At 42.3% G+C, this 17,905-nt stretch overlaps 1 protein-coding gene across 3 annotated transcripts; it reads right to left on the reverse strand.

Annotated features, from left to right (window-relative positions):
- Positions 1 to 5,519: 5,519 nt before the first annotated feature.
- Positions 5,520 to 17,475, reverse strand: TAF1A (TATA-box binding protein associated factor, RNA polymerase I subunit A). 3 transcript variants are annotated; one of them, XM_063152251.1, is made up of 10 exons: positions 17,258 to 17,475; positions 15,647 to 15,816; positions 14,705 to 14,818; positions 13,538 to 13,736; positions 12,699 to 12,829; positions 11,035 to 11,193; positions 9,889 to 9,955; positions 8,667 to 8,787; positions 7,434 to 7,594; positions 5,520 to 6,261 (listed from the first exon to the last, which is right to left on the reverse strand). In XM_063152251.1, the coding sequence occupies exons 1-10, from the start codon at positions 17,394 to 17,396 to the stop codon at positions 6,119 to 6,121; spliced, it is 1,404 nt and encodes a 467-aa protein (XP_063008321.1). In that variant the 5' UTR covers positions 17,397 to 17,475; the 3' UTR covers positions 5,520 to 6,118. The 3 variants fall into 3 exon arrangements, with proteins under 3 accessions (XP_063008321.1, XP_063008322.1, XP_063008323.1); XM_063152252.1 differs by lacking the exon at positions 17,258 to 17,475 and adding an exon at positions 16,874 to 17,221; XM_063152253.1 differs by lacking the exon at positions 15,647 to 15,816 and having other exon boundaries at positions 17,258 to 17,398.
- Between the last annotated feature and the right edge of the window lie 430 nt (positions 17,476 to 17,905).

Here is a 17,905-nt window from a genome sequence, read left to right on the forward strand (position 1 = left end):
CTTCTCTGTTTTACTAATTACCAGCCCCAGGGCTCAGCATTCCCTGAGGTTGGCTTCCATTCCCTCTTGCTTTGTCTCTGAAGTGTACTACTCAGCAGCAGAGACACCCTCCAGGCTGCCTTTTACGTGTCACACCTCACAGGGCTTAACCCTCCCCTCTGGACATTTCTCCTGCCCCTAGAAGCACTCACAAATCAAATCCCTACATTTCAGGTTAAGTTGGCTGAGAAATCCTTCACTGAGAAATATGAATAATAAAAACACGAGATGTGATACCTATGCACAGAACTTGATAATCTTTACAAAACACAAGTGAACAATTTTCAGTTCCTAACTACCATTTTTCTCAGCTTTTGCAATGCATCAAACTGAGACCTGGTTTCATAAAGACTGAACAGGGATCATAAAATGCAATCAAGTTAAGACAGCAATTAACCATAGGAACAAGTGACTTCAAAGATATTGCTGTTACCCTCAAATCCAGGTATACATTCAGGGTTAAAATGGGAAGAAATTCAGGAGTGAAGGAGGAAAAATTCATTTAAGGCACCAGCACAACCTCAAGTTGGCTGTGATATTCTGTGGTAATCCTCTACTTCAGCAAATTAATTTTTGTGGGTTTGATCCCACTTCACATTAAACTGATATAAAATGCACAGAACCTCTGCACACGTTCCCCTCCGGTGAATAGTGCTTGAGCAAGCCCTTCCCATCATCTAGGGACGCAGGTGTTTGTACACATTGTACTTAGTCTGTGCTGGAGGATGACACTTCCCTAGATTTGCTCTTCTATAAGCAGGACAAGATAATTTTGATCACAGCCACGTGGAAAGGGAGTTACTTCTTTCATGCATGATAAGAAAAAAATCCTCTCAGAAGCTCTGCCCACAGGAAGGGGAGGAAAATTGATAGGAAAACCAAATCTAGAGCACAGAATTCAAAGCCAAAGACAACCATTCCAATCCACTAAGAGTTATCACATTCAAAGTACAACACACAGGCTTGAAAACACAGTACACACAGAGATTTCTCTCTGGATTTGTGATCTGCTGGTTTGTCTCAGGTCCAAGTGCTGTGGTGTCAGGAAACAGCAAGTTTCTTGCAGGACATGGAAGAGCAATGCTGGGCACAGTTATACAAAAGCTGTGACCCAGCTCTTGCACTTGCTGACTGCAGCATTATAGCTCTAGCACCTGGAGATGACATTATCCCCCAGAGCAATCCTGCTTCCAGAGGTCACAGGAGAAAGCTGGGAGCACCAAAACGGATTAGCAGATTTTTCAGACATCAAGCTCCTCTTTGTCCTCCCAGTCTCCTTATCCCCACCCCAATCTCTGATGCTTTGTTTCACATTTCTTCTTCAGTAGAGTCTCAGCTGCTGCAAGACACACACATCTTTCACAGGAAGCTGAGGGAACAAAAGGAAATTACATGGGAGCTCTCACCAAGTACCAGGACTTCCAGCATTCAGCTTTTATACTTGGGTTAATGCTAAAATCTCCTGTACATACTCACAAAGGAACACAGGCAGATAATGGAAGGGGGAAGCCCAAGTAACACCCTGCTGGGATGCTCTCAGTGGCATCACAGGAGAGTCATCAACCCATCAAAGTCCATCTGTGCAAGTTCAGGGGAGCAGAGGGGCACAATAGCAGGCAAGAAGCCAAATTAAAGACTTCAGTGAAGGGACACCATATGTCTGGAAGGGAAGAGACACCTGGTTGCCTGCCAGGGCTGTCCCAAGACAGCTTTAGGCCCATGTCCAGGCATGAACTCTAATGAGATGGCCACTGGGAGCAAGTCTGGATCAACTCTCTCACCTAAGGAGAAGTTGCTTCCCAGGGCTGAGTGACACCTTATGGGATGCTGTGGAAGAACATTTTGAAACTTTACAATCTAAATTAAAATAGTCCAAACTGAAATAAACAGGGCAGGAGACTTTTTTCTCCTCTTAATGCCTTTATTAAAAGTGATCAGCTTGAAATTGAAAAGCCTGACGGGTGTGTAGCCTCCATCACCACTCCCCGCGTGACTCAGAGAAAGAGGATACATACAGCTTGTCCCTTAGGAGCAGAGCTGAAGGCCCAGTGCTCGTGGGAGTCTCTTGGGTGTGGCAACGCACAATGTTTTACTTTCAGCTCCCGCCCGCTCTGGGAGGCGGTTCGAGAGGACTGTCTCTGTCAGGGTGAGGGGTAACAAAGGTTTTTTTTCAGCATCTCTGCAGGCCCAACACTCTGCTCCTCACGTCTAGATATACTCTAATTTCTCATCTCTATACTGGCTCGTTGTTTTGGGGTTCTTTCCAGTGTGTTTGGAATAGTAGCTTCTCATGGCATGCTGGTCCCGAAGTTAGTTTGCATGCACCCCCTCCCACGTCTCAGTCCCTTCTCTTCACCGACTGGGGAGGTCCCCGCCCTTCTCGGGAGAAGAGCCATTAACTCAGCCCCAGCCAGGGCTTTTACTGATACAAAAACAACTATGAATGACAACGACTTGAAATTATCATAACAAAAAGGTGTCTGCAACCCCGACAGCAACTCCGGTCTGGCTAATCTTTGTAACCCTTCTCTCACAAAAAAAAAAAAAAAAAAAAAAAAAAAAAAAAGAAGAAGAAAAAATTGGCAGATCTTTGTTTATAACAGTGGTGACCTTTGAAGTAATCGGAACTCAGCGATAGCCTGGCACAGAGCAAAGGAGACAGACAGCAAAAAGCTGGTACAGTCTTCAGAGCCAGATTATCACGCATAATAGCCAGAATTATTAAGCATAAAAGCCTGGAGTAATACAGTCTTAGAGCTGAGAACGGCATAAAAGCTGGAACGGTGTAAAAACCAGACTTTCAATGAAAAAGCGGGAGTCACTGGTCAGATAGTGGTAAAAAAAAACCGTTAGCAGAAAGTGCTTTGAAGGTTTAAAAACCTGTTTTGTGGACTAAAATCACAACTGAGACCATGAGGATATGAGGACCAGAAAACTCCATGATGAAGGTACTGATTTTCTTCTTTCAAAAAAGAGGGATTATTTCCATGGGGAGTGGGGGAACCTCGGCAGATGCCGGCATTATCCAGGGAGCCGGCAGGATGGATTGGGAAATCCAAAAATCCAACCACGTAGAGAGATGGCAGCCACCACAGCCCCGGCTTCTCCGGTACGCTGTGAGCCCTCCCCAGACTGCAGTAATTATTATGCAGTCACCTCGGGCTACCACACCGCCCTGCTCTGGGAGAACAGACCACATGGTGGGTACTTCTGCCCCCGCCCAGGGCTGCGTGCCATGCGGCCGCTCCAAGCCCTGCCGGGAGCAGGAGCAGCCCCGCGGCCATCACTCCGCGCCAGGCGGTGACCGGGGCCAGCCAGGCATCGCCCTGACACAGGGCCCCGCCCCTGACACAGCTGCGGAACACTGCCAGGTTATGGAGCCTGGCCGCGCCTCCTGAGGGAATGGACCTGCCCCTGCTCCAGCCTCCGCGGAACACAGCCACACCTCGGGAGGGAGGAGCGCCCCCGCCGAGCCTGCCTCCAAAGAAGGCTGCAGAATTCAGAAGCAAAGCTGGGAGAAGCCTTTGCAAAGGTGCCGCTCGGAAAAAGGCAGTGCAGGGAGACAGGCGGGAGTGTGGCACCGCAGGGGCAGAGACTGTCAAGTCTGCCCGAAGAGGTGGAGTCGAACACACGGGTTGCAGGTCTCACAGCAGCTGAGGTCAAGACACACTGTCACCCAAACAAGCGAGAAGCCAGCAGCTGCTAGCAAATGGATGGTGAAGAGGCAGTCACCAAGTTTTCTTCCTTACAAGCATTACAACCACATTACCTCCTGATAAATCGAGGTTTTCATGTAACAAAAACTCTAATAAAGACACTGAAAGGTTGTCATACAAAAGTAAAAGGTACAACTGTTTGTAAAATATACATTAGAACTCATGGTACAATATTAATTATGTTTGCATTTGTTAGAACCAAAATTAACAAGCCCATGATCAGTAAGCTTGTTATATTACTGCCTCTATTAAGCTGTATATCTGGGAACCACTACTGTGTGCATTATTATTTTTTTAATACTCCTACTAATTATTGTCACAGTATTTCAAGAAGGATGGCTGAGACCCAGGGACTGTCCACTGACATACCCATAGCAAAATTAATTTGTCATAGGCAAATTTCAGTCGCAAAGTTCTAACTGAAATTTAGCCACTTGCCATCATTCTAAAAAATTCAAAGTCAATGATTAAATCACTAATAAAAATTCTAACAAGGCAAGAAGAGAGTATTGCTTACACTGTAATTCATGTTAAATTTTTTTCGTTTTATTTTGCACTGGATATTAATACAAACTTGTTTTTATGCAGGGAATCTCTCCCAACCAAGTCATTGGCCTGATCAATCTATGAAAAAGTAGATGAATATTCTGTGCAAAAAGGCTAACTCTTTTACTTTTGAGAGAGGCATAGAGGCTTTGTCTGGAATAGCCTTCCAGAAGTTTGCTCATAATGAGAAAGAGACCTTTCAGCAACCCCCCTACCTTATTAATGCTGTTAAGAAATGCATGCTTTATTTCTATTTCTACTTATTATACAAAGAAAAAAGTGGAAAAAAAGTTGGGGGAAAGGTACACCTCCCCTTTTTGAGTTTTGGGTGATGTTATGTGCTTATGTTTTATAATAAGTCATGTAACAGTACAATATTCCTAAGAAATCCAAGGTAAAGGACACTGGACAGCATTCTGAAGTCTCTTCAACAGAACCATGGATTACAAATGACTACCTACCACATAGTCAATATAAGGACTTGAATTGTTTACTAAGTATTTTCCTGTTTACAGCTGTTTTTCTGTTTACGGATTGTTTTCTGGGTGTTGGGTTCTTCAAGAGATAAATGGGTTACAGGTTGTCTTTAATAGCCAGGCTTTTCTATAAATGGGTTAAAGGTTGAATGGGTTTTTGTTTTTATAAGTTGTAACACATAAGCATTGTGCCCGTGGCCTGAGTTCTCCCTCAACACATTCTGAACAGAAATGCTGCAGCTTCCATGCAAATTTGGCCATGCTGTTGCTGTTGTGTTTGTAAAGGGCCTTTGCAGATGAGTAACAGAAAACAAATTACAAAATTTATTAAACAAAGAAGAGTGATATGTTACCGGATAGCACATATGAGCTTGCTACCAAGTCCCAGGATTAACTAACAGGGGCTTCTCCCAATCAGATCTCTTATGAAGCTGCAAACATTTCACTGGCCAGATCCTGAGGGGGCATGGAGTTCAGGCCAACGAGAATATCCAGACCGGGCCTTTTAAAAGTCTTTATCAAGGGTAGCCTGGGAAAATAAACTTCCTCTGTGCCATATGAACATTGAACTTCAGGAGTGAGTCGTGTGTCTGTCTCCTTGCCCCTCACCCCCCATGTGCAACCTTACACACCCTGACTATTACACAGTGAGGAAGCAGCATTCTTAGGGAGTCAGAAGTAAACAAGCACTAGGGTTGGGAATGATGAGTAATTGCTTTTAACAAAACACACTTACAGCAAGTATTTCACTTAATGTTTAAGATACGTTGACTTAAGGCACTTCTCACAAGACCTATCTGAACCCAGACCAAAATCCCAGAGGGAGGTTCAAGCACTTCACCCTCCAGAATTCTACAGATGCGGCATTAAAACAGAAGTATTATTTGGAAACCATTTTGTTGTTGTTTTCAAGGAAACTGGAATTCTGGTTTGTGATAACACATGAACATTTGCTTTCCAAACACGGCAACACTGCGTATTTCAACTCATGGGCATGACTGCAAAAAAAAGTTTCTTCCAGGAGGTAGAGAATTTCTCAGTATTTCTGTGCCTCTGCTCTTTTAAGATGTATTTGAAATCAACACTGTTAGCATTTCACACAAATATTAGAGTAACATTACAGAAATTCTTTCTGTAATTCTTTCTTCAGACATTATCACTTGATTTATATTCATTTTATTATAAAATAAATACCAACCAAAGTGGTTTTACATAAATATATTTTTAAAAAGTCTAGTACTGAGTCAATAGGGTCTGCCTAAAGGTTTTGGAGTACCACCAACACAAAAGTCAGTTTTACAGAGAGGAAAAAGTACCAAGAACCTTAGGGACACCTTCTCATCAAGGCTGAACAGAGCAATCTGGAGGACCAGATATTCTCAGGTAGACAGGATTGTGCCTAGTCACAAACTTCTTCAGCATCCGAAACCTTTTCAGCCGAGCTTTGCAGCCTTGGTGTGATACATATTTGAAGTATTTGCAATCTAAGGATGAAAAAAAACAACACGAAGTTACACCATGATACAAGCAAATACAAAATGCTTTTATTGTTTAAATAATACGCAAACAGCTACAAAACTTTTCAGTAATTAAAGGTATTAAAATCCAAGACATGCTCATTACAGACGTAACTGCAGCATTTAATAATCTATCCTCATTTAGCCCAGCAAACATTCTACATGTATCTAAATGCCTGTTATCTTGCACAATACTGTTTTCTCTTTCATTTTTGCTCTGCAAATTAGATCAGAAAGTAAAATTTCAAGAGTGTAAAGCAGCACTGATATAATACATTAATTTATTATGCTAGATAATGAAAACAGAAGCTCACATTAAGTCAGTAAGTACTGAAACTTCATTCAAGAAAATCTGAACTAGAATGCTTTTATTTGCCATCTGGAAATAAAAGGGAGATATCTGATCATACTGAAAGCAAAACAAAAAATATCTAAAGAGCTTCCAACATGAAGCTCTGTTTGTTCTATGAGAAGTTGTTCTATGAAGTGCAGAAGTTATAGAAAAGTTGACAATGTACATGTTGCCCACCAACCAGAAGTTCAAACCAGTCTACAAGCCATTGTCTCCACACCACATTCCCATTCTCAATTTAGCAGCTGATTCTTGGCCTGATCCTCCCCTTGTTTTGGCAGCATTTCAAATAATGCTACTAAGGAGGTAATGATATTCACATTCTTACCAAACTGATGATGTTTTCCATTCAGACTCTCCATCCTCCTTCCTGCATTACAACATACCCACGGTCCTTAATGACCAGCTGACACCCAGTATTGCTGAGACACTGCCCAGGCTGGCATCTAGGAAGCAAACTGCCGGCAGTCCTCACAATATTCCCAAGGAGGGTGTTGTGCATTTTTGGAGTTACAGTTTGAAGGTCAAACGAGACAAACAGTATTGTGGCTGCTCAACAAAGCTAGATAAAACTGAATTCTAAACCACAATAAGACTAGCTGCCTCACTGTTAAATATCAAACTAACTTGAATACCTTTCATGTTCAGCTTCAAAGACAAGAATCTTTTTTAAAAGAAAGAAACTGTATTTCTTCCAGGCAGCAGATCAGCTGCATCCCATGTCACTAGGGCTAGAACTAGACATTATTTCTGTTCTATGAAGTGAAAAAAAAAATATTAATTATACCCTTTCCCAGCAGGATTCCAGCCACCAGAGCTTTTTCATGTGAAAGGCTTTTATTTTCCTGCCAATTCCTTTTTGCCAAGTAATGGCTAAAATGGAAGTCTGGCCACCAGTCCTTCCTGGAGTTCCACTCTTGCTGGATCCAGTCAAGATGCTTCTCGGTGCTGGAAAAAGGTTAAACAAATTACAGAAGAGGTTAAAATATAATGGAAAGATTACTAGGAGACAGTGAATGTTATTATCAGCTTGCTACAAATCTCTTAAATTGCCAACACAGACACATTGACTTTATACCAAAACACTAACACAAGCATTTTTATATAAAACTAACAATTCTTTTTTAATCCCTGGCAACACTTGTGAGGCTGGAAGTGAACTCTAGCAGTTTTATTAAGCCTTAGCAACAGCACAGATTATGGTTTGAAATTAAGCAAGCCTTTCACTTGTCTGCCAGCTTGTCAATATGGAAGTTACTCCAGGTTGGTCAACAAATGAGTAGTATGAAGAGGTTGCTTTGTCCTTAGGAAAGGTTTGTGTTACTCCAGGCATACTCAAAGACTAACTCATCCCCAACAGTTATTACTGTTAGGCAATAATGCCCTTAAACCAAGCATTTCAGCAACACAAACTCCTTCCAGCCTCTCAAGGGAACCTGCAAGAAACACAAAGAGGGAGTTTTTGCAAGGGAAGGTAGAGACAGGACAAGGAGGAACAGCTTTAAACTGGAAAAGGACAGGTTTAGATTAAATATTAGGAAGAAGTTTTTCACTCTGATGGTGAGGCCCTGGGTCTTTCTTGCCTAATATAGTATTTGGTGAGTGGTCTCTCCCTGTCCTTCTCTCAACCCATGAATACTTATGTTTTCTCTCCCCATCCAGTTGCAGAGTGGAGGGATAGAGCAGCTTTGGTGGGTGCCTGGCATCCAGCCATGATCAGCCCACTACACTGTTTTAGTGGGAGCTGTCCCTGCCCATGGCAGGGGGGCTGGAACAAGGTGATCTTTCAGATCCCTTCCTACTCAAACCATTCTAGGATTCTATAAAACTATCCACAACAGGGAAGTGACATTGCCATACAGTGATCAAACTGCCCAGTATATTCCAAGATACTCTGAAGTTGTGTATGAAAGGCAAAAATAAAGGCAAAGTTAGAGCACAGTGGGTCACTGTGTTCACTGCCCAAAGGTGGAGGAGACTTGACACATTTGTTTCAACACATTGCATCAGAGCTACTTACATTACAATTTGTTTCACCTGTCTTGCCAAACAGCTCCATGCTTTTGCATTTTCTTTCCAGCCAGCATAATCCAAGGCTGCAAAAATAACTTCTAGTCCCAGTTGACACTTTTTTCTTTTCTCTGGAAAAAGATGAAGCTGATTAATGAATTACACAGATCAGTATGAACTCCTTAGTAAGGCATAAGTGAAATACAATTCTCCACTCTTCCCCCCCCCCGCCCCCCCGTTGCTACTTTAAACATAAGTTATGTTTATTGGTATAAATTTCTCTAAAAACTCCAGGTTGTTCTCATTAGTTACGAAAAGTTGGCAAATGTGTCACACATGAACTGAAAAAGGGAGGTTTCAGATAAAAGGTCTCCTTTTCCCACTCCCAAAGAAGAATCGCAGTTTGAGTTGGAGAAAACCTTAGAAATCATCAAGTTACAACCCCCTGCCATGGGCAGGGACACTTTCCACAAGAGCAGGTTGCTCAGAGCCCCAGCCATCCTGGCCTTGAACACTTCCAGGGATGGGGCATCCACAGCTTCCCTGGGCAACCTCACCACCCTGACAATCAAGAATTTATTCCCAAAATCTCTTCTAAACCTCCCCCTGTCAGTTTGAAGCCATTAACCCTCATCATATCAGAAGAGTGAACAATCTTTATTCATGTACATTTCACCAATCTGTTGGCCTGCTGAGACATACCAAGACACAAGAAGACAGACAGCTTGGAATACAACTGATCAGCATGGAAAAAAAAATAGTCTTCAGATTAGAAGACTCTTCTACCAGCCTGAAGATAATGCTCCCTTAAACAGAAGGAAAATTTTGTTGTTTGAACATAAACAATGAACTAAAGAATAGATACATTCCAAGAAAGAAAAGAATAAATAAAATAGAGATTAAAAAAATGGAATTAAGACCTTGTAATTCAGAGTAGGGTACCTAAAAAAAATATTAAGTTGTTTTTGAGGTTCTCCCTGTGCCTTAAAACTGCTTGCTTTGCTCAGCCTTTAAAATAAAAAAAAGGCATTTGTTTACACAAGTTTGTAAATGACTGCTCATACATCCATCTTAAGAGGTTATGGTGACTGAAAAGATGGGATTTGAGGTTTTTCTTGGGACTATTTCTTAAGAAACAAAACTAATTTCAAAAGCAGAAAGAAGGCTGTAGGATAATCCAGAATAGTTTTCTGAAACTACCATAAATGAAATGAACAAAGGTAAAGACTTACTTGATTTTTGAAGCATGGTATTAAAATCTATCATTAGTTCATGAGAAGGAACAATATCATGCAAGATCTGAAAAATAAAAGACAAAACCCAGATAGGTTATTTTAATGTGAAAACTTTTGAAGACTTTTACCTGACCAAGAAAAGCACAGGCTTCAGAGCTTTGGGTGCTTTTAGTTCAGAAAATTAAGCAATTCTGGTACTTTGGTGCTTTAATATAAAGAATGGATCTCTAGGTCCTTCTTGCACATTTGTGACACTGCTCTGTGACACCATAGATGAAATACCTTGATGGCTGCTGACAAACACTGCTTGTGGCAAATACAACGTTCTGAAGGAGCAGCCCAAATCCACATCCAGTGTCCCCTTTTTTGAAGGCAAAATGTAATTTTCTCCCTAGGACAGTTCTAGCTTCCCTGTACACTACTCTGTGCATTGGATCAGTTTCTGGACTTATCAAACAATTTCTATGATTTATCTGTTTTCTAAGAGACTCATGCCTAAAGCGACTGCTAAAATGCAGAGGAGAATTTCATGCAAATCTGCTACAGTTTCAAAGTCTAAAACAAACAAAACAGCCTTACAAACCTGTTTTTAAACAACACTTGCACTAACAAGAGCACATTAGTGCCATCAAGTGGCAAAGCATGGTTTGCAAGGAGTACTGAGGGCAAGGAAAGCAGGAATTTAAAAGCTTAACCCAACAAGGTCTTGTCTGCCAACAACCAGCAGACATTAACTTTTAGCTTTAATGCACAGCTCATTGAAAACAAGCAAAGAAACTAATTGCTAGATAGGATCAATAGGTGAAAGAGAAGGCATTTAATGATTTGTACATATTGTCAAGATCAAACTGTAAGAGAAATCAATGCATGCTATGCACAAGTCTGCTGATACAGACTGCTGAACCATGTCAACATGTTCTCTGAGCTTGCTTACCACCTTTAAGTGATATGATGTACCAGTCAAAGGCAAAACAAGAACTGGAATTCAAGGACAGTTAAGGATTCTGCTCCCTCTCACTAACTTCCCTCTAACCCTCTATTTCCCACAAAGAATACAATACGATAAATAATGTTACAGAGCTCAAGCAAGCTGTCACACCACCCCATGACTGACACAGACTGTATCTCCTAGGGGATACCTACCTTCAGTGCAGATATGAGGGATTTCTTTGATTCACCCTGCCTCTTGAGGAACTGATAGAGGTAGACATGGGCATTGGGGTTAGCAGGGAACTTTGAGTTGTAGGCATATTCATTTAACACTTGGCGGGCCTCATTGTGCTCTCCATAGAACTCCAGCAACTGGAAGTTAAGTCTGTCATTAGTTTGGCAGATACAGGGAACCAAACTCTTAGAATTAATTCTAAACTGCCACAGAGCCATCCAGTAGCACAGTCTGTATATAAGAGTGCAGTGTATTAGATAATGCATATTAGATAATTACATACCTGCCCATCTTAATTTTACTGGCTACTCTCGGGACAGAGAGACAAGAATTCACACATAGAACCTACTCTGGGAAAAAATGCCTTAACACCTACTTAATTGTCAAAGGATTATCATCCCTTGCTCACTGGAAAGAGATGCTGAAGGCACCTGCCATATCTCTAGAGACAGAACTTGGCAGATGCCAGCACCAAGGAAAATTCTTAAAACGTCCTAGATTGCCAAGCAATGTGTATTCTATTTGTCATGTGTTCAAGGTGTGGCAGTTATCTTCTGTTAATTAGGCAGTTTTCCTTATCTCTTCCACAACCCACCCTCCCTCCAGAGAGATATCATCTGTTAATGGGCCATTGACTGTCACTGCATGACTGATAAAATTACAGCATTGTGAGATGCTCCGCCCAGAGGGAGGAGCCAAGCATTCCTAACTAGATATAACCTGAGATTCTGGGACAGCAGAACAGCCTTTCACTGGATTCCCAGAGGAACAGCTGCCTCTTCCACTTCCAATCTTCAGAAGAAGACTACACCCTGCTACAGGATCACTGCTCCAACAGAACCATATCTGCTACTCCAGGACTGCAGCCACAATTCCAACTGGACTGCTACCAACACCCTGACCCACAGGGTGTCAGGTTGTATTCTCACTCTGTCAGTGTTGTTTTGATTTACCACATTGTTTATTTTATTTTTATTATCTTCCCTAATAAAGAACTGTTATTCCTGCTCCCATATCTTTGCCTGAGAACCCCCTTTAATTTTGAATTTATAACAATTCAGAGAGGAGTTTACACTTTCCATTTCAGCGGAGGCTCTTGCCTTCCTTAGCAGACTCTTGTCTTTCCAAACCAAGACACATGCTTAGAGAAGTCAGATCTTATCAGTGTTCACAAAAAGTAAAAGATCTCTTAAAAATTACTAATTCTTGGTTACAAATCCTAAACAGGTATTTAAAAACCTAAACCAGAACAGAGAGGATGCATATTTGGCATCTCTACATTTCATCTATCCAGAGAAAACACTGCCCTGCCAAAAATCAGTGTTTTCAGGAATTTGAACTAAAGCAGTTATGCTCCAATTTTTGCAGCCCCACAAAAACAAAACATGTAAGCTGTCTGTCTACTTCTTTTTCTTGACAATGAACCGATAAAAGTTCATTTTGTACTGTGCTCAGTCTCTGCAGCTCTACCAGGAGTACGCTGTGCTCTACATCAAAGCGTGTGATGTGCACACACAAATGTGTTGCGTTTGAAATACTTTGTTTTCACTCACACACAGAGAAAATAATCTGCATATGGGCATCTTAATGAAAATTAGACAGGGAAACACAAATGAAAGCCATCTGTAAAACATGCCCTTACATCCACATAGCATTTCACAAAGACATCCCAGATTCCAGGTATTTTAATAATCTCCTTCAAGTTCACTGCTGCCTTCCGGAAGTAACTGTGCATTTCCTGCTCAACAGCCAAGTCTGCAAATCCATCCTCACCTACCAAAACACAAAAGAAGGTCACAAAGTTATTAACACTGCCAAGCACAGGGATCTTGAAGTGCTGCACCTTAGGGGTGATCACATTTTGCTAAGCAAGGACTTCAGCCAGACAGCTTTTAAGAAAAGACTCCTCAGTACTGAAACAAGACATTTTCACTGTTCCTCATTCAAATTTATAATCAATTTCAACTTATGGAGCACAATGAGTAGGACGCCAAGAGAAGATGCTACCAGCACAAGGTGCATAAGCCAAATTCAACATCTGGTTTTCAGAGAAACAAAGATCTAGTGCAAGTGATAAAACACTGCCAGTAGGTATATATAGAACCAGATGTGACACATGTAGCAACTTCCACATCTTTAAGGAAACTGAAATTCAAACACAAGTGTTAAGGGTTTTGCTATCACTCAACATTCCAGCAGCAATCATGCACTTGCACACTTATTAAACCACTGCATCAAGGGAATGCATTCCTTTGATCATTATTTTAGGTGATGCTGGCTGGACATGGGGAGAGAGTTTCAGAACAGCAATTCAGGGCACTTCAGAAAGTGCTATTTTGGCACTACCATCACTGCTGATATAGAATTCTGTACCAGCCACACCATCACACACTGAAGTCTGGTAAAGGAAAAGGCGTCATTGCAAACCATGGCATCTGCATGAGCAAGCTGAAGCTACAGTTCAATCCAAAAAGCACTTACCATGTTCTAACAGGATTTTCTTCTGCTTAGACCAGCTACAGTAGTCCAAGAGTCCCCTGTAAGCCTGAATCAGCTTAATTTCCTTATCCCGAATGGCTGTTTGCTCTCCAAACCTCCAGCTTTCTGCCAGGGACAGGTTCTGGTAGGCTTCATCTATTTGCCCATTACAGAGGAGATGGAAGACATGCTCCAAGCAGACCTACAACCCAAACAGTCCAAAACACAGCATTCCACACTCAAATGTAAAGATTCTAAGCAATACAGCAAAGTTCTACACACATGTGCAGAGAAAGAGGAGACTTGCTGACATGCATAAAAAATATTGCCAAGATAAGTAATGAAGAATTTAAATTATTTGTGTTGTCTCAAAAACCTGCTTGTCTTTAACATGTGCTGTACCTATTTTAGAAAATCTAAAAATTACCTGAGGAAACCCAGCTGAGCTGCATTTGCTTATTATTCAGAGCACCTGAAAGAGGAATGTCCTTCCACCCTACCATGTTGATTTGGCATAATAAGATAAAAGACTAAACCTACAGTTAGCTCCAGAAAACCCTTGTATGGAACTTCTTTTGAAGACCTTTAAAAAGAGAATAAAAGAAGCACCATTCCAAGTGTGCAACAGCCAAGGAAACCAACAATATAGGTTTGAATGAGCCACCAGAGGGAAAAAAAAAACATTAAAAAACCCCCACAGCTGTGTGACACAGGTGTGCACAACATACAGTTTTATAATCAGATTAGCTACTCAAAATGTGAGAGGGTAATGAGGCAAAATTTAAGTACAAATGTTTAGTCAGCAGCACTGTGGTCAAATTAAAGACTGAAAATAAAACTTGGCAGGCAATTACCTGTATTTACATGTCATTAGGACATGCATGAAAATGAATTTGACTGGTTCAAATTCAAATTTAAAAATTAAAGGATTTTTAAGCACTTCTAAGGACTGAGAACATACATCTGTGATCAAATATACAGACCAAATGAGATAAGGTTAGGTATAAAATGACCTCCAAATATCATGCAATTGGTAATTCAAATGTTGGGTTTGAGTTTTATTGACACTAAATGTCAGTAGTATATTTCAAAAGAGATCTGGAAATTAATATTCAAGTAAGTGTTCAGACAACTGTGAAAAATCATCAGGGCTGCTTTAAGTACACTCACCTTCAAGTACCTTTTTACTCCTAAAGTTTTCATCTGTTCCATGAAACAGTTGAACTCTTTCATCCTGCTTTGGGAATGACGCCACAAAATTTCAGTTCCTATTCTCCAAATCATCTGTTATCAGGGAGAAAGAAAATCAAAACCAACCTTAGTACAAAAATGGCAACAGACATCACATACAGTCTTACTAAACTTATAGTTACTGTAGGACATGAAAAATGTACATTTGAGCTGCAAATAAAAAATACTACAAAGCATTATCTACTCCTATAGTAACCTACCTACTCATCCAGTAGGACTTTTAGAGTCATTCAGTGGTTCAGAATTGCTCAATATAAATGCAACACTCAAGATGAGTTTATGAAAACTGTATGCCAGAGGGTTCCTCCTCTCCTCACTGAAAAGTTATGTTCTTTTTTGACATGATCCCACTAAGACATCAGGTATACAAAACTCGTTGAACTTAATAGCAAAGATTATTTCTAATTTGATGTAGCTCCCCAACTGCATGCACCTTGTTTCCAAAGTCTGCAAGCTAGCCATACTCAAATACTCCATTTATTTAAAACTCTGATCCTTTTCTTTCCACCTGCTTCCATCTAAACACCTACAAGGAGTTTTGCAGCTACTGGAAAAGCTGGTAACAACCTAAATAAGACACCAATTTGCAAACAGATTCTGACTGACGACATGCCAGAATTAAACACGTTTATTGCTTTCCCATTTCAGAGGACTACTTTGATTTTTCATAGATACACTGCTGATGGAGTGAACTTATACCAAGCCAAGTCTTCTTCTGTTGTGACAAGGATCTATTAAAAAAAAAAAAATCAAGCCTGTGATCAGCTAATTAAGACAGATGTTGGTCCTGAAGTATAGGGATGCTGCTTTGCAAGTATTTTTTCAACAGCAAAAGAACTCGGATAAGGAAGATGAGCTTACCTCTGATGGACCTATGTGTTCTCTGGAATAGTCCTTCTCTAGTGACTCAACATAGCAGGTCAGGAACTCTGCAGCCCTTTTCCACTGCTTTTGGAGCAAGGCATCCTGAATGTAACTTAAACATGCTTCCTTGCTCTTCTTGAAGTTTAACTTGTGTTCATTGGAAGATACTAAGTAAACAACAAAAAACCCCAACCAAATAAACAAAAAATAATCAACTGAGCCCACAGCAGTCACAGCCCTTATTCAGATAGCCACATGCTCTCCCTTTCAGCATCTTTCTTGTACGGACACTACAGAAAGTCATATTAAGCTCTGTGGTTTGGAAGATAAACAGGGAAGCAAGACTATGGGACTAGCTGTGATATGGAATGACATTTTCCATAAGCAGCACATAGCTGTGCTTGAAATTTCCATTCACTTGAAACATTGAATAGCCAATTATGTTACACTACTGCCCTACTAGAATCAGGGAGCCATGGTGCTTTGATAACTTCACAGTACATTTTGTCATGTTTTGGGGACTACTCTCTTCACTTATTAGTCATCACCCAAGTCTGTGATGCCACAGTGCTGCCATATTTGCATGCACACAAACAAACAGACTGTTCCAGTACCAAAGGCTAAACAATTCCCACAAAGATAAACATAGAGAACTATTCTCATTTGAGTACAAGGCTGCAAAGAGGCCTCTTGATCTTTTTACATCAATAGTAGTTCAATTTATTCCAAAACCAGCATGAAACTGAAACTTCATTCCTATGAAGTGTGTTTAAAGCTCATAGCTGTATGACCCTACAATTCTCATCCAGAAAAAGCCACCTGCAAGGCACATGAAGAGCTCACCAAGACATCTCCTATCTGGATGCTGTAGGCAGAGGACTTAGCCATCAAACAATGGCTAAGTCAGGTAATCACAGAACCATCAGAGTTAGAAGGGACCTCTGGAAATTATCCAGTCCAACCAGCTGCCAAGGCAGAGTCACCTGGAGCAGGTGACATAGGAAGGTGTCCAGGTGGGATGTGAAAAAGTCTCCAGAGAGGGAGACTCCACAAACTCCATGGGCAGCTGTTCCAGTGCTCTGCCACCCTCAATGTAAAGATCTCCTTCATGCTGAGGTGAAACTTCTTGTGCTTTAGTTTATGGCCACTGCACCATGTCCTGCTGCTGGGCACCACTGAAAAGTCTGGCATCATCCCCTCAGCACTTCTCTTTGAAATATTTACCTGCATTAATGAAATCCCCTCTCGATCTTCACACTAGAGAGGCCCAGCTCCCTCAGTCTCTCCTAAGAGGTGCTCCAGACCCCGAATCATCCATGTTTCTCCTGCCTTGAGGAGCCCAGAAATGGGCACAACACTCCAGATGTGCCTCACCAGGGCTAAGTAGAGGGGCACGATCACCTCCCTGGACCTGCTGGCACTGCTCATCCCGATGATACCATGGGCCCGCAAGGGCACACCGCCGGCTCACAAAACAACTACGGTTATTTCAAACCTCTTTCCCGGCGCTAGCAGACGATTTGGCGGATAGAAGCTGAAACTCTGCCACCATTGCCAGGGCGGCACGAAGGAGTTCACAAAGAGAACGCACAAACGCTCAGCCCTTACCCGGCTGCGGCGGCAGGAAGGGCAGGTGCAGGAGCGGATGCAAGGCCGCCTGAGTGGCGGGGCTCCTCTTCCTCCTCCTTCTCTTTCCCCCCACTACCACCGCCGGCGCCTCCTCATAATCCTCCAGGAAGCTGTCCATGGCGCCGCGGACAGCCGGGCTCCGATCTCACCTTGCAGCTCAAGGGGGCGGGAGCCGCCGGCCGAGCCGAAAGCGGGGGCTCAGTCCGAGCCGGGCGGGCAGCGGCCGGGCCGCCCCCTCAGGCCGGCGCCTCCCCGCATGCAGCAGGGGCGGCAGATCCCGGCAGGCGCCGCGTCCTGGGAAGCGCGGGGCGGGAGCGGCCCCTGCGCGTGCGCGTCGAGGGGAGCGGTGCCTCCGCGGCGTTTCTGTGCTTCCCCTGCGGGTGGGGAAATGAGGGATGCGGGCCAAGGGTAAAGCGGGAGGGATGAGGTGGAGCACGGGGGATAGCTGGGTATGTGTAGGGGTGTAGCAGAGAGGTGTTTATTCCTTAATCAGACCATGACTAGAACAGCGGCTAATGCGCTGCTTATTCCAAAGATAAATTAGCGAGCTCTTCCTGTCACTCTTTCCTGTCTTTCTTTCTTTAGCTATATTGCTACTTTCCTGTTCCTTTGTAACCCATAACGTTC

Source organism: Melospiza melodia, chromosome 3 (assembly GCF_035770615.1).
Source record: "Melospiza melodia melodia isolate bMelMel2 chromosome 3, bMelMel2.pri, whole genome shotgun sequence".
NCBI lineage: Eukaryota > Metazoa > Chordata > Aves > Passeriformes > Passerellidae > Melospiza > Melospiza melodia.